The 13,282-nt window shown below is 34.8% G+C and overlaps 1 protein-coding gene across 1 annotated transcript; it reads left to right on the forward strand.

Moving 5' to 3' along the window:
* The first annotated feature begins 3,244 nt into the window (after positions 1–3,244).
* On the forward strand, positions 3,245–11,887 carry LOC124938678 (AUGMIN subunit 7-like). The gene is made up of 10 exons (XM_047479162.1): positions 3,245–3,427; positions 7,745–8,043; positions 8,118–8,203; positions 8,433–8,494; positions 8,721–8,812; positions 8,926–9,051; positions 9,177–9,267; positions 10,321–10,428; positions 10,878–10,976; positions 11,624–11,887. The coding sequence occupies exons 2-10, from the start codon at positions 7,910–7,912 to the stop codon at positions 11,819–11,821; spliced, it is 996 nt and encodes a 331-aa protein (XP_047335118.1). The 5' UTR covers positions 3,245–3,427; positions 7,745–7,909; the 3' UTR covers positions 11,822–11,887.
* Positions 11,888–13,282: the final 1,395 nt, after the last annotated feature.

The raw sequence follows: 13,282 nt of genomic DNA on the forward strand, positions 1-13,282 counted from the left end.
TGAGATGATGATGGCTCGTACAGTTGAGATGATGATGGCTCATTCTGCTGAGATGATGAGGGCACATGCTGCTGAGATGATGAGGGCTCATGCTGCTGAGATGATGCTCTTGCTCTTGCGGTAGACGGTGCAGGCATCACTACTTTGCATGTTGCTCTATTATGTCCTAGACCTGCACATGAACTGCATCCGTCTCGGGACCTTACGGACCTCACCTTGGGATGTCCTACATTTAGTTTGTGGCCGACCTTTCTTAACCTTCACAGGTGGTTTTAGACACACGCGTTGTTTGATAATATCGGGAAGATCCCAATTCTCTTCATCACCAACCGGATAACATGTCTCCGCATATGCATTCAACCAAGATACAGTTGTATAATACCTATGAGAAGGAAAATAAAACGATTAAAAATAGGTTAAATAAATAGGTTCAAAACGATTAAATACCTTGAGCATAAGTCGTAAGGAACCACATTCCTGTGACGGGCAGCAGCCAGTGCATGTGTACAAGGAAGACCGGAGACTTCAAATACCCTACAAGTGCAGTCCTTGTCCTTCAAATTGACTTTATAATGTGCCTCATTATCATGCACATACAACTCAAATCGGTTAAGGGATGATACGGTATAGAATCTTGCTTTCTCAAAACCATCACATAATAACTTTTCATACGTTGGAGATAAAAATTCTTGGTGGTTGGACGCTTTTTCTCTTCTATCATTAAACCACCCTTGTAATGTTGTTCTTAAAGACTCAAGCATTGCTGAAATTGGATACTTTCTAGCTTCCCTGCACTGACTATTCAAACTCTCTGCATAATTGCTTGTGAGTTGATTGTATCGCTTACCGGGGAAATATGCTCTACTCCATCTTTGAAACCCAATTTCTTCCAAATAGGCAGCAATCCTATGATCTTTAACCCTGATCTTGTTAAAAAACCGATTAAATTGGGGGATAGTGTACGCACGAGAAGCCAAATCAAACTCGACATGACAATTATCAGTTTTGAATTTGGCATTAATATTCATCTTTATGTGATATGTGCACGCATTGTGGTCTGCTTCTGGAAAAACAGCACACAAGGCATTGGCTATGCTTGGGTGTCTATCGGATACGAAGACGAGATCATCAACTAATCCAATTGCTTCTCTAAGTTTTTGCATAAAATAAGTCCACGAGTTATTATTCTCTAAATCAACAACGCCGAATGCAACAGGATACAGTTGCTCATTGGCATCCAATGCAACAGCCACCAATAGTTGACCTCCCACCTTGTGCTTGAGAAAACTTGCATCAACACACAATACGGGACGACAGAAGGCTTTGAAACCCCTAATTGAGAAGCCTAGAGACATGAACATATACTTGAAGTGGCCGTGCTCGTCTGTCTGAATATCTGTTATGATACCCGGATTATTCTTCTCCAACATGTATAGGTATGAAGGCAATTTTCCATAGGAATCCTCTACCGTTCCTCGCACCGCCGTTAAAGCTGTTTCCCTTGCCCTCCAAGCCTTATTATAAGTCAAAAACATCCCATAAGTTGACTGCATGTCTTCAATTATTTTTTTAGGAAAGTGGTTATGGTGATGGTCCATGTACTTACCCTTCATGCACTGCCCAATAACCCATGCCGGTGTTTGCATTTTTTTTTTCCGGCCTCGACAAAATTGAGCATGAGTGTTGTCGATTGAATTTCCGAATCTCAAACATCTCGGAAAACTTACCTTTCACAGCACGTAAGCTCCACTTGCATGTCTCATCCATACATTTCACATACCAAAGATGTTTTCGAGACTTTTTCACTTTGAATTCAAAATGATAAGTCATCGCATATTTATATAGCGTCAGTTGAAGTTCTTTTTTAGTATCAAATAACGTACCGACTTCCAATACGGTTTCACTAGTTAACGCCAATGCAAATGAAGGGTCTGTCGGTGATACGTCTGTCGGTGATACGTCTGTAGGGTCTGTCGATGGTGTACCCATTGATGGTCTTGCACTAGATGGTGTACCCATTGACGCTCTTGCACTAGATGGTGTACCCATTGGTGTAGGTATTGACCGGTGCGGCGTGCGTGCAACTGCTGATGCAGGACTAGTAGTAGCTTGGAAATCACTAACCCGTTCATAATTAAAGTCAATAACGCGTTCATGATTAATCAGTTCATGATGAGCCCGTTCATCTTCTTCTCCTCCTCCTTCATTTTCACTTTCAAATAAAATCTGTTGAGAAACAACTCGAGAAACAACGCCGGGTATAGTTTTTTGAGTAATGATTGGTAGTGTACTATCTTGACTTGGGTACTTCTCTACTAATGAGACACAAAGTGGTGACGAAGATGACGAACTTCGACCCGATATCAACCGTGATAAATACATGCCCACATCTCTATCTCCCTCAATAACAACAGGGGGAAGTTTTGCAGAAGGATCATACATGACTTTAATCACTAAATCATATGCAGACTTTTGCACGTTAATCGTCTCATAGATTATATCAACTAATTCAGCAAATGTAGTACATTGGGGTATATCCATGGTTTTGCATGATTGTCTAGAGAAAGACCTGGTACCATTGGCTGCAATTTGTCACTCTCCATTGTACACAACAAATACGTCAGCAAATACTTCAGCTGCAATTGAAAAAATGATAGTATCAATCGAGAGACACCGTAACAATGAAATGCAAGTAATAGTTATAAATGGTCTGGGATGCATTACGCATCTGCGTAACGCAACTACGTGACGCAACTGCGTTACGCAACTACGTGACGCAACTGCGTTACGCACCCGGTTTCCGCCGCGACGGTGATATTCCACCTACTCATTCCCTAATCACTATACCCTAACAAACAAAGCGTGGAAAGAGAGAAATAAAGGAAGGAGGAAGAATACCAGTAGCAGCAGAAACAGACATTGTGAAGGAAGAGAAAGGGATTCCGCCGTCGTCTTCGTCGGTCGGTGGTTGTCTTTTTTAGAGAGAAGGAGGAGAAAGGGAAGTGAAGAAAGAGAAGAAGAAAGAAAGAAATGAAAAGAACTGACATTTTTTATTATATAGTAAGGGCATTGTGGACTTTTCACAATATCCTCGGGTGCGTCACACAACTGGAGGGTGCGTGACGCAATGAGGGTATTTTCGGCAGAAAAATGTTTGGGGGTCACCAGCGCTATAAAAATTATAGCGCGGCTATTTGCCCCTATTTTGGGGTCATTTCCTCAAATTTCCCGTCCTCTCTCCTTAAACAAAAATCACCCAGCATCATCAACCTTAGCCCGGATACCTCTGAACGTGGCTCCGCCCATGCTTCCTAGTCGAGCCAGCAATAGTAATCGTAAATCTCTTCAGCCATTTCGTCCTTACAATATTGCACATAGAGGAGGTTCAAATGGGGAGATTCCTGAAGAAACTGCTGAAGCTTATTTGGTAAGCAAAATCTGGATTTTTCTTTTTTTCTTGTTCTTAGCTGGAACTAGATTGGAACTTAGATTGATTACTAAACATGCATCAATAGCTCAAATTACTTTTATTCTGTCCATTTTTGGTGTTCTTAAGCAAAAGTAGGACAGTTATAAATATAATAAGAAAAAAGAGAAAATAAATAAAAGTAGGGTTAGATGTTCAGAGTTTTGGGGAGAGAGGATCTTAGCTTTCCAGGGCTAGAGTTGATTCTGAGGTTCAATTGGAGTACGTTCAAGGGTTTGTTGTTAAGAAGTTGTCTGAGTTTTTAAATATTGTTCATTCTTCAGGTAAATGATCTGGTTTATTAAGAAAAGTTCATTCCTCATGTTTTGGCTTTTCATGTTTCAATTTCATGTCCTAGTTTAGTTCTAAATGATGCTCCATATAGGGGTGAGCAAACGGGTAAACCCAACCCGTATTACCCAACCCATATTCAACCCAAATTAAATTTACTCAACCCATAATTCAACCCATATTATTTACTAATATGGGTTGGGTATGGGTTGGGTAACCCAAATTTTTATTTTTTTTATTTTTTTATTTAACATGTATTTGACTCATTTAACATATTTGTATTCGTTTAACACGTTTTTCACGTTTTTGACATTTTTAATATGTTTTCATACGTTTAACACGTTTTTGACACGTTTAACACGTTTTTGGCACGTTTAACACATTTTTGACACGTTGAACACGTTTTTTCATATTTTTGGCATGTTTAACACGTTTTTAACATGTTTAACACGTTTTTGACACGTTTGACACGTTTTGACATGTTTTTTCATGTTTTCGACACATTTAACATATCTTGACACATTTTGGCACATTTAACACGTTTAACATGTTTTTCACATTTTTTACACGTTTCACACGTTTTTGGCACGTTTTGACACGTTTTTCACGTTTTTGACACGTCTTGACACGTTTAACACGTTTTCACGTTTTCGACACATTTAATACGTTTTTCACATTATTGACACTTTTCACACGTTTTTCACATTTTTGGCACGATTAACACGTTTTGACACGTTTAACACGTTTTGACACGTTTTTCACGTTTTCGACACGTTTAATACGTTTTCGACACGTTTAATACGTTTTTCACACATTCAATACGTTTAACACATTTGACACGTTGTACACTATTTTCATGTTTTGACATGTTTAACACGTTTTTAACACGTTTGACACATTTTTCACGATTACGACACATTTAACACATTTTGACACATTTTTCACGTTTTTAGCACGTTTAACACGTTTTAACTTGTTTAATATGTTTTTCACGTTTTTCACATTATTAACACGTTTAACACGTTTGTAATATGTTTAACATGTTTTCCACACGTTTTTGGCACGTTTAACACATTTTGACACATATTCCACGTTTTTGGCACGTTTAACACGTTTTCCACGTTTAACACGTTTTCCACATTTTTGGCATATTTTGATACGTTTAACACGTTTTTGACACGCTTAACACGTTTTTCACATTTTGACATGTTTAATATGTTTTCACATGTTTGATGTCAAACGTGTGAAAAACATATTAAACGTGTCAAAAATGCCAAAAACGTGTTAAACATGACAAAAACGTGTTAAAACTTATCAAAATGTGTTAACGTGCAAAAAATATGTTAAACATGTCAAAAATATGTTAAATGTGTAAAACGTGTTAAAATGTCAAAAACGTGTTAAACGTGCCAAAAACGTGAAAAACGTGTTACAAACGTAAAACATGTTACAAACATGTTAAACGTGTTAAGAATGTGAAAAACGTGAAAAACATGTTAAACATGTCAAAAACGTATTAAACGTACCAAAATGTGAAAAACATGTTAATGTGTGAAAAACGTGTCAAATATGTTAAAAACGTGTTAAACATGCCAAAAACGTGAAAATCATATTAAACGTGTGAAACACGTGTTAAACGTGTGAAAAACGTGTTAAACATATCAAAAACATGTTAAATTGTTAAAAACGTGTTAAACGTGTTAAACGTGCCAAAAACGTGAAAACCGTGTTAGACTTATCAAAAACATGTTAACATGTTAGTTATGTTAAAAACGTGCTAAAAACGTAAAAAAAAACGTGTTTAATTTGTCAAAAACGCGTTAAACGCATTAAAATGTCAAAAACATGTTATTAGTATGAAAACGTGTTAAACATGTCAAAAATTTGTTAAACGTGCCAAAAACGTAAAAACGTGTGAAAAACATGTTTTTAGTGTGAAAACGTGTTAAAAATATTAAAAATATGTTAAACGTGTGAAAAACGTGTTAGATATATCAAAAACGTGTTTCAATATCAAAAACGTGTTAAACGTGCCAAAAAACGTGAAAAACGTGTTAAACTTATCAAAAACATGTTAAATATGTTTAAAACGTGTTAAACGTGTCAAAAACGTAAAAAAACATGTTAATTATGTTAAAAACGTGTTAAACGTGCCAAAAACGTGTTAAACTTGTCAAAAACGCGGTAAACGTATTAAACATGTCAAAAACGTGTTCAACGTGACAAAAACGTGGAAAACGTGTTATTAGTGTGAAAATGTGTTAAACATGTCAAAAACGTGTTAAACGTGTCAAAAACGTGTTAAACGTGTCAAAAACGTGAAAACGTGTCAAAAATGTGAAAACGTGTCAAAAATGTGAAAACGTGTTAAATGTGTGAAAAAACATGTTATAAGTGAAACGTGTTAGATATATTAAAAACGTGTTAGATGTGTGGAAAACGTGTTAAACGTATGAAAAATATGTTAAACATGTCAAAAACGTGTTCGACTTAAAGTTGGAAGATGATTAGTTTATATTGGATTAATAATAGAGAATTAAACTAAATTTTTATAATTTGGGTAATTTGGGTAACCCTAACCCAACCCAAATTAAACTCATACTCAACCCAACCCATACTCAACCCAACCCATATTAACCAACCCAAATTAATATTTTGGGTTTGGGTTAGGGTTGGGTTTGGGTAAACCCATATTATGCTCACCCCTAGCTCCATATAACATTTCTGAATTGATTTGAATGTTTGAGGTGAACTAAAACACTGAAAATCATATTCTGAAAACTTTTTTGGATCTATGTTGAAGGTTTTGTTTTGGTTTGTGTCCTAGTCTGGCATGTTCTATGTTGAAGGTTTTGTTTTGGTTTGTGTCCTAGTCTGGCATGTTCTAAGTAGGGTGAATCTGCTCTAGTAGAAATGAATGCCTAGTGCACTTGCAAAACCAGTTAGTTACATCTTCCTATCCAAAAGTCAAGTTTCTAATTGATTAAGGAAATCGTTTTGTTATTTGAGGATCAAGGATATGATGATGTTTGTAGTTTTCTAACTCATTAAAGAAATGGTTTTGTTGTTTGAGGACCAAGGATATGAGGATGATGTTGGTAATATATTAGGGATAGTGTTTTGATCTTGGGATAAAGTTCAGGAATGAGCAGAGGTTGATTTTAGGTTTAAAAAAATGATTTTTTGAAACGTTCATTCCTCATGTTTTGGCTTTTCATGTTTCGATTTCATGTCCTAGACTAGTTTAGTTCTAAATGATGCTCCATATAACATTTCTGAATTGATTTGAATGTTTGAGGTGAACTAGAACACACACTGAAAATCATATTCTGATAACTTTGGATCTATGTTGAAGGTTTTGTTATATCTCCACCTTCCAAAGGGGTTTATTGTTATATCTCCAAATTAGTTTTTGTTTTGGTCAATATATATGAAGTACATATTTTTCTCCATCCTAGTAGTTCACTCAATTTGTTCATGAAAGTTGTTGCATAGACCATATGATAGAATATTTTACTAGTGTCTAATTATTATTATTGTTGTATTTTTGCTTCATTTGATATACAGATCAACTTCTAAATCTCAAAATTGCAGTTATTTGTTTGCTTATTTTTTCTACATCTCTCAATTACAGTTTATTTGTTTGTTTAATTTGATATATAGATTTTTTTCTGATACATTATGAGATTATTATTTGGATCATATGATTAAATCATTGTAATTTTTTTACCAACATAACAAATATTGATTCTTGAAAAATTATTACTAACATAAAAAGTCCTAATACAAAACCCGGTCTAATCAAATATCAAATCAATTGTGACTTAAATGATTAAAATATCAAACAAACTAGGATTTAATCTCATTTGTTTACTCTAACATAAACGTAGGTTACAAAAACCTAGTGATATGTGAAAACTAGGTTCTATAATTAACATATACAACATATTAACATTGGTTTATAATGTTTTTCATAATTTTACACAGAAGTCTAGGAACCAAAGAAGACAAGGAAAAGTGAGAAAAAAATATCACACTCCTCTTTTCGGTCCGCCATATACGAATACAGAACCAAGTGATCGTGATCTCCCCTGGTTCGAATCCGACGAGTGAAGGACTGAGAAGAAGAAGAAGAAGGGAATATTCTCAGAAATGGCGGCGAAGCAGATGGAGGAGGTTCAGAAGAAGCTAGCTATGTTGAATTATCCAAGAGCCAACTCCCCTTCTCAGTCTCTCCTTTTTGCCGGCATGGAAAGATACTCACTCCTCGAATGGCTCTTCTTTAAGTACTTTCTCTCTTTCTTTCTGACTCCATTTTAGGGGATCCTTTTTTATTCTCACATTATCAGTTCCATTGCAGATTGTTGGGCGATAAATCACCTTTTTCTCAGCAGAATTTACATGGCGAGGGCATGGATCGAGATGAAGAGACTTCTCGTATTCAGTGTAAATCTATATCCCCCACTACCTTCCATTACTAATATGAACAATGTGATAAACTACATACCTCTTGCTAAGAATTACCAATTTGGCTGCATATACAACTGTCCTGTCCTTTCAATAGAGAGACTATTTCTTCTCTGTTTAGTACCAAACAAATTCAATTTCTTATACGAATATCGTTTTCTTTACATATGATGATCATTCTTGCTAATGATGCCATTTTATTTTGCAGATTTGGCTGAGATCGCCAAGTTTCTTGGTTTCACCACTACCGTTGACCTAGAAGCTATACAAGTAATTCCAACACTTTTCCCTTATCAACTTCGTAACTTGATATAACAAGACACAGTGTTTTTTGCTAGTGTATTGATAACAAAAGCAGAACAATAACTCTGTCAGTTAACTTACTCTAGACTAATTTGAGGCAACAATTCGATCAAATTTTCATTCTTTCGCTTTTGATATCCTGTATCATTTATGTTTGAACAATTTTTGTGAGACTTATTTCTGTCTGTTACAGGGACGTGGAAGTTATGAAGATCGCACTGAAATGCTTCGGCTTATCGTAGATCTGGTTGAAGCTAGCATCTATGCTGACAATTCAGAGTGGAGGTGCCATTCATCTCTTTTATATATGCTTGGGATTAGTATATGTCGTTTCATTGGTTATCAATCTCTTTTATTGGCTTGATTCAAATCTAGTTTCCCTCTCTTTGCTTCTCAAGTGTTGATGAGCAGGTTGCCAAGGATATACAACTAGTTGATTCCATTGCTGAAAGACAGGCTCAAATCTTCTCAGAAGAGTGCAAGTTGTTTCCGGCAGATGTGCAAATCCAGTCCATATATCCCTTGTAAGAAGATTGATTCCCTGCATTTTCTACATCTTGAGGACATTAGTGAACATATTTTGGTCTTTTTTTTTTTGTTTCTGAATGATTTATAGCGATCTTTTGCAATAATAGAAGCATGTTTGCAGGCCAGACATATCGGATTTGGAAAAGCAGCTTGCCGAGCGTTCAAATAAGCTCTTGAATATTCAGGAGATGGTTAATGATTTGGCATCCAAGGTTTGACATAATTTATTCACACTCATTCTGATATCTGTTTATTAGATGGTTAATGAGATATGGTATTGATTTCTGAGATCACTTGAATAATTAAATCATACTCTTATTATTCATCTCTCTCTCTCTCTCTCTCCTTCCTGCATCCATGTAGAAGAGGAAGGGAAGAAAAAATATCCCTAGAAGCCTTAAGAGTTTATAGTTTAGGGATTTTTGTACATTATTATCTGCGTATAAATTGTCTGATTTTGCTGGCTATACATATATTGACCCTTGCATTCTCTTGTTGGCTATATGTCATTATTGTTGAACTCATGGACTAAGGTATGTGAACCTGATTATAAGTCCTTATGTGAATTTAATAGTAAACAGTGGCTAACCATATCTTCATGAATTAGAAGTAAAGTGTTTAGTACGGTTAGGCATGAGGTTGTTTTGTTATACACTTTTTCATGTTGATCATGATTCAAAAATAATATACATTTGTTATGTTTTCCAAAAATCACAATGATCTATAAAATAATATGGATTATGATCCAAAATATAATTTGATCATGACGAATGAATAAAGAAATTACACTATAACTTGGATAATGATATATAAAATAATTTGGATCATGGTCAGAAAAAATCTTATACAAAAAAAAAAAACAGTTTTGAAATGGATCCACATATTCAGAGCATATTGTTTTTTGCTGACAGTATTCAGAACATTTGGCATTACATAATTTATATTTATGTAACATCGTTATCATCGTTCTCTAGATTATATTTTTAAATTCATATGACCAATTTTAAGTGCACTTATGGAAGCATATGGGGATGAACCCCACTATTTTGTCCACTGGGTGGAGAGTTTAAGTTATGGAGATGACTAATAATCTCAGAATTAACCAATCTTCTACTTCATGTATGTTTTTTATGTTGTTGTTCATGTTATCCCTACCTATTGGTTGTCTAAATGTTTCAGACTTGTTGATACTTGGATATCTGTACCAGGGAAATGACTACCTAACTTTGTGTTTGTCTGTTACTTTTTTTGTCTCGCATTTGCAGCATGCTTATAACCCAGATGAGGATTACAGAGAGGCAGAAGCAAAATTGCGGGAGTATTTGGAATCTTTTCTAGAAACTGCAAGAACGTTCAATACAATCTATACCAAGGTTGAGAATTTTCTCTTGCCTTTGTTGACTGCTCTAGTTCATTCTCAAACCAGTATGGGGTATCCAATCATGCCACAGTTGCTACATTTCTTTAGTTCATTGTAGGATGAATGAGATTTGTGAAGGATTTTACAGCTGAAACTTACAAACTCTTTATTATTTATTTATTGGTAAGAGTATTGAACTTAAGAGATTGAGGTCTCAAGTTCAATTTTCACTGAACATTTTTAATTGAAGTGATGGATCATCGCAGTGGGGATGCTATTCTAGCCTCTTCCTCCAGGGAAAAAACTCTTTATTATTAACAATTAATGTTAAAAATTCTCTCCCCATGTTGGAATTATGCATCCATCAATATGCAGAGCTGAGCATGAAGTTTTTCCAGGCTCGCATGCTTTCTGTTTCATGTGCTATTTCTCAATTCTCTCTTTTACATTTTATTTGTGCAGGAAATTCGTCCATGGACACACATGATGGAGGTACCTCAGCTTCATGGTTTTGGACCTGCTGCTAATCGATTGTTGGAGGCATACAAAATGCTTTTGAAGGTAACTTAACTTATTTAAACTGTTTACTTATGCAGAAATGCAATTGTTAGACCTTGAGTAGTTGAAAACCTCTTTGCTATCTAGACATAAAAACTACTTCACTGCTTCAAGTGAGGTTTTAACTGTGTTCCCCCGTGTTTCTTCCCTATTCTGTACAAACTTCCTTAAGACTAATTATTTTTTTCTGCTTCAGTTTTATAATCTATATCTTATTGTTTTGGCAAAATAAAACTCATTTTGCTTCTTAATTCCAGAACTTGCATTAAAAGTCCGGCTACTCATCATTTGGTTAACTATGTTATTGATGTCTTGATATGCATTAAAAAAACATGTGTTAGTTAGTTCAAGGAGCTGCAAAAACGGGGTAGAGATGATTTAATGACTTAACTGTATTTTGAGCCATTTTTAAAATCACGTCAAGTAAAACAACACAAATTAATGAAGTAAAGAATGTCTTTAATGCTAGTTCAGAAAACAAAATTAACTACAGTATAATAATCTTGACAAGAGTCCCCCAATTTAATTATCTTATTATTGCATGATAGAAAACAAGATACCCATCCAGATCCATGGATAATGTGTAGTCTATTTTCCGTTTTCTGAAATTCTTGGTTAGAGATTCAATTTTTTTTCTATAATTTTGGCAGTTCTTGGGGAACTTGAGGAACCTTCGTGATTCGTATGCAGCAGTAGCTGCCGGTTCATCGGAAACAGTCTGTGGCCAGCCTTCTTCAGTTACAAGGATAATTACAGAGTGTGAGTCGGCTTTAACTTTCTTGAACCGTGATCTTGGAATTCTATCAGCTTCCATTGCCCGAGAGCAAGGCCACGATTTGAGTGTGTGAAACAACAAAACACTATGCATTCAATCTAGATATGTAGTTATTTTTATGTTGAACAATTTTTATTTTATTTTTCTTGTATTGATTTATAAAACAAACTTGGTCCAAATGAACATCTAACCTAGAACCTTGTACATTGTAGGCAGATATAGGTGGGCCTGACTCCAGACCCCAACATTATATATATATATATATATATATATATATATATATATATATATATATATATATATATATATATATTATTAAAAATATATATAACCTTAAATATAGACATGTGTATGTGGATTAACAAGCTTTTTTCATTCTCATATTACTTACAAATATAGACATTGAAATTCAGATGGGTATTTTGATGTTTCCAAACAGATATAACCCATTGGCTATCACAAATTCCTTAAGCCACCCAAATTTATTTTCGGGTGCTAACTTGACTCCTCACAGTTATGATCCTTTTTTTTTTATATAAGAGCGTTCTTAATGGGAATTGAATCAAAATATTTGGTTACTTAGGTATATATGACAATTTGAGTTACCCTGTATTAATTAAGTATGAAAAGTGTCGTTATCATTTTCATAAGCAAATAATCTATATGAACAAAATAGGAGGTTAAGCAATGTAAACCTCTTTTTGTATAATACCATGAAAAAATATATTATTGGTATCAAATCATTGTATTTAAATTTTCTCAAAGTTTTATTTGTTCTTAGTATAGTTTTAAAATACGCGGTCCGATTGGTGGTTTAACTGGTCCAACCGCGAAACGGTTTAATGGACGGTCCGGTTTTTAACTTTGATACGGTAACTTTTTGAGCTAGTCAAAATCCGATCCGACCAGACGATTCTATCGAAAAATCAAACCGGAAATATCCGGTTCGAAAGATACTAGTGATTGTGTAGTATTCTTTCTTCTTCTTTTTCAGTCTGCACCAATTATTCTGAACCCCGCAAGCAGAGAAAGAGAAAACCAACGAACAAAGATTTATGTGCAAAGAGAAAACCAGATCAACGATATGTGAGAATAGAGAGAAAGTCTTTCGGTGCAAAAATGTGAAAACAAAAGAAGTTTTTACCTCCATCTACAGCTGTGAAAGCATCATTATCCATGACCCAAAAATGGGTCATGATGCTGGTTATAGTTGATCTTGTGAATTTATCATGAGCAAATGGTTGGTCATTCCATGACCAAAATCACAATCATGTCATTGGGTCTTGATTTTTGTCAAATTATGACAAAAATCACAACCAAACTCATCCAATAAAATGCTGTCATTTGTCAGCATCTAATTGGTTGCCCAAATTTTCTTTATCTCTTATCTTTAAAACCCGATTTTAATATTATTTATAATTTAAAAAATATATATATATCAAAATTCATAATTTTTCGAGATCTATAAATAGAGACTACTCTTGCTATATTTTAGAGCACAAAAAAATCACCATTTTCTCCATTTTTACTAATT

The sequence above is a fragment of the Impatiens glandulifera genome, chromosome 5, assembly GCF_907164915.1.
Source record: "Impatiens glandulifera chromosome 5, dImpGla2.1, whole genome shotgun sequence".
Lineage (NCBI taxonomy): Eukaryota > Viridiplantae > Streptophyta > Magnoliopsida > Ericales > Balsaminaceae > Impatiens > Impatiens glandulifera.

What these genes read in the sequence shown, in the direction of transcription:
- LOC124938678 (XM_047479162.1), top strand. Translation starts at nt 7,910, where the DNA reads ATGGCGGCGAAGCAGATGGAGGAGGTTCAGAAGAAGCTAGCTATGTTG. An exon ending in CTCGAATGGCTCTTCTTTAA is followed by an intron (nt 8,044 to 8,117) that starts GTACTTTCTCTC and finishes GTTCCATTGCAG; the next exon opens with ATTGTTGGGCGATAAATCAC. An exon ending in AGAGACTTCTCGTATTCAGT is followed by an intron (nt 8,204 to 8,432) that starts GTAAATCTATAT and finishes TTTATTTTGCAG; the next exon opens with ATTTGGCTGAGATCGCCAAG.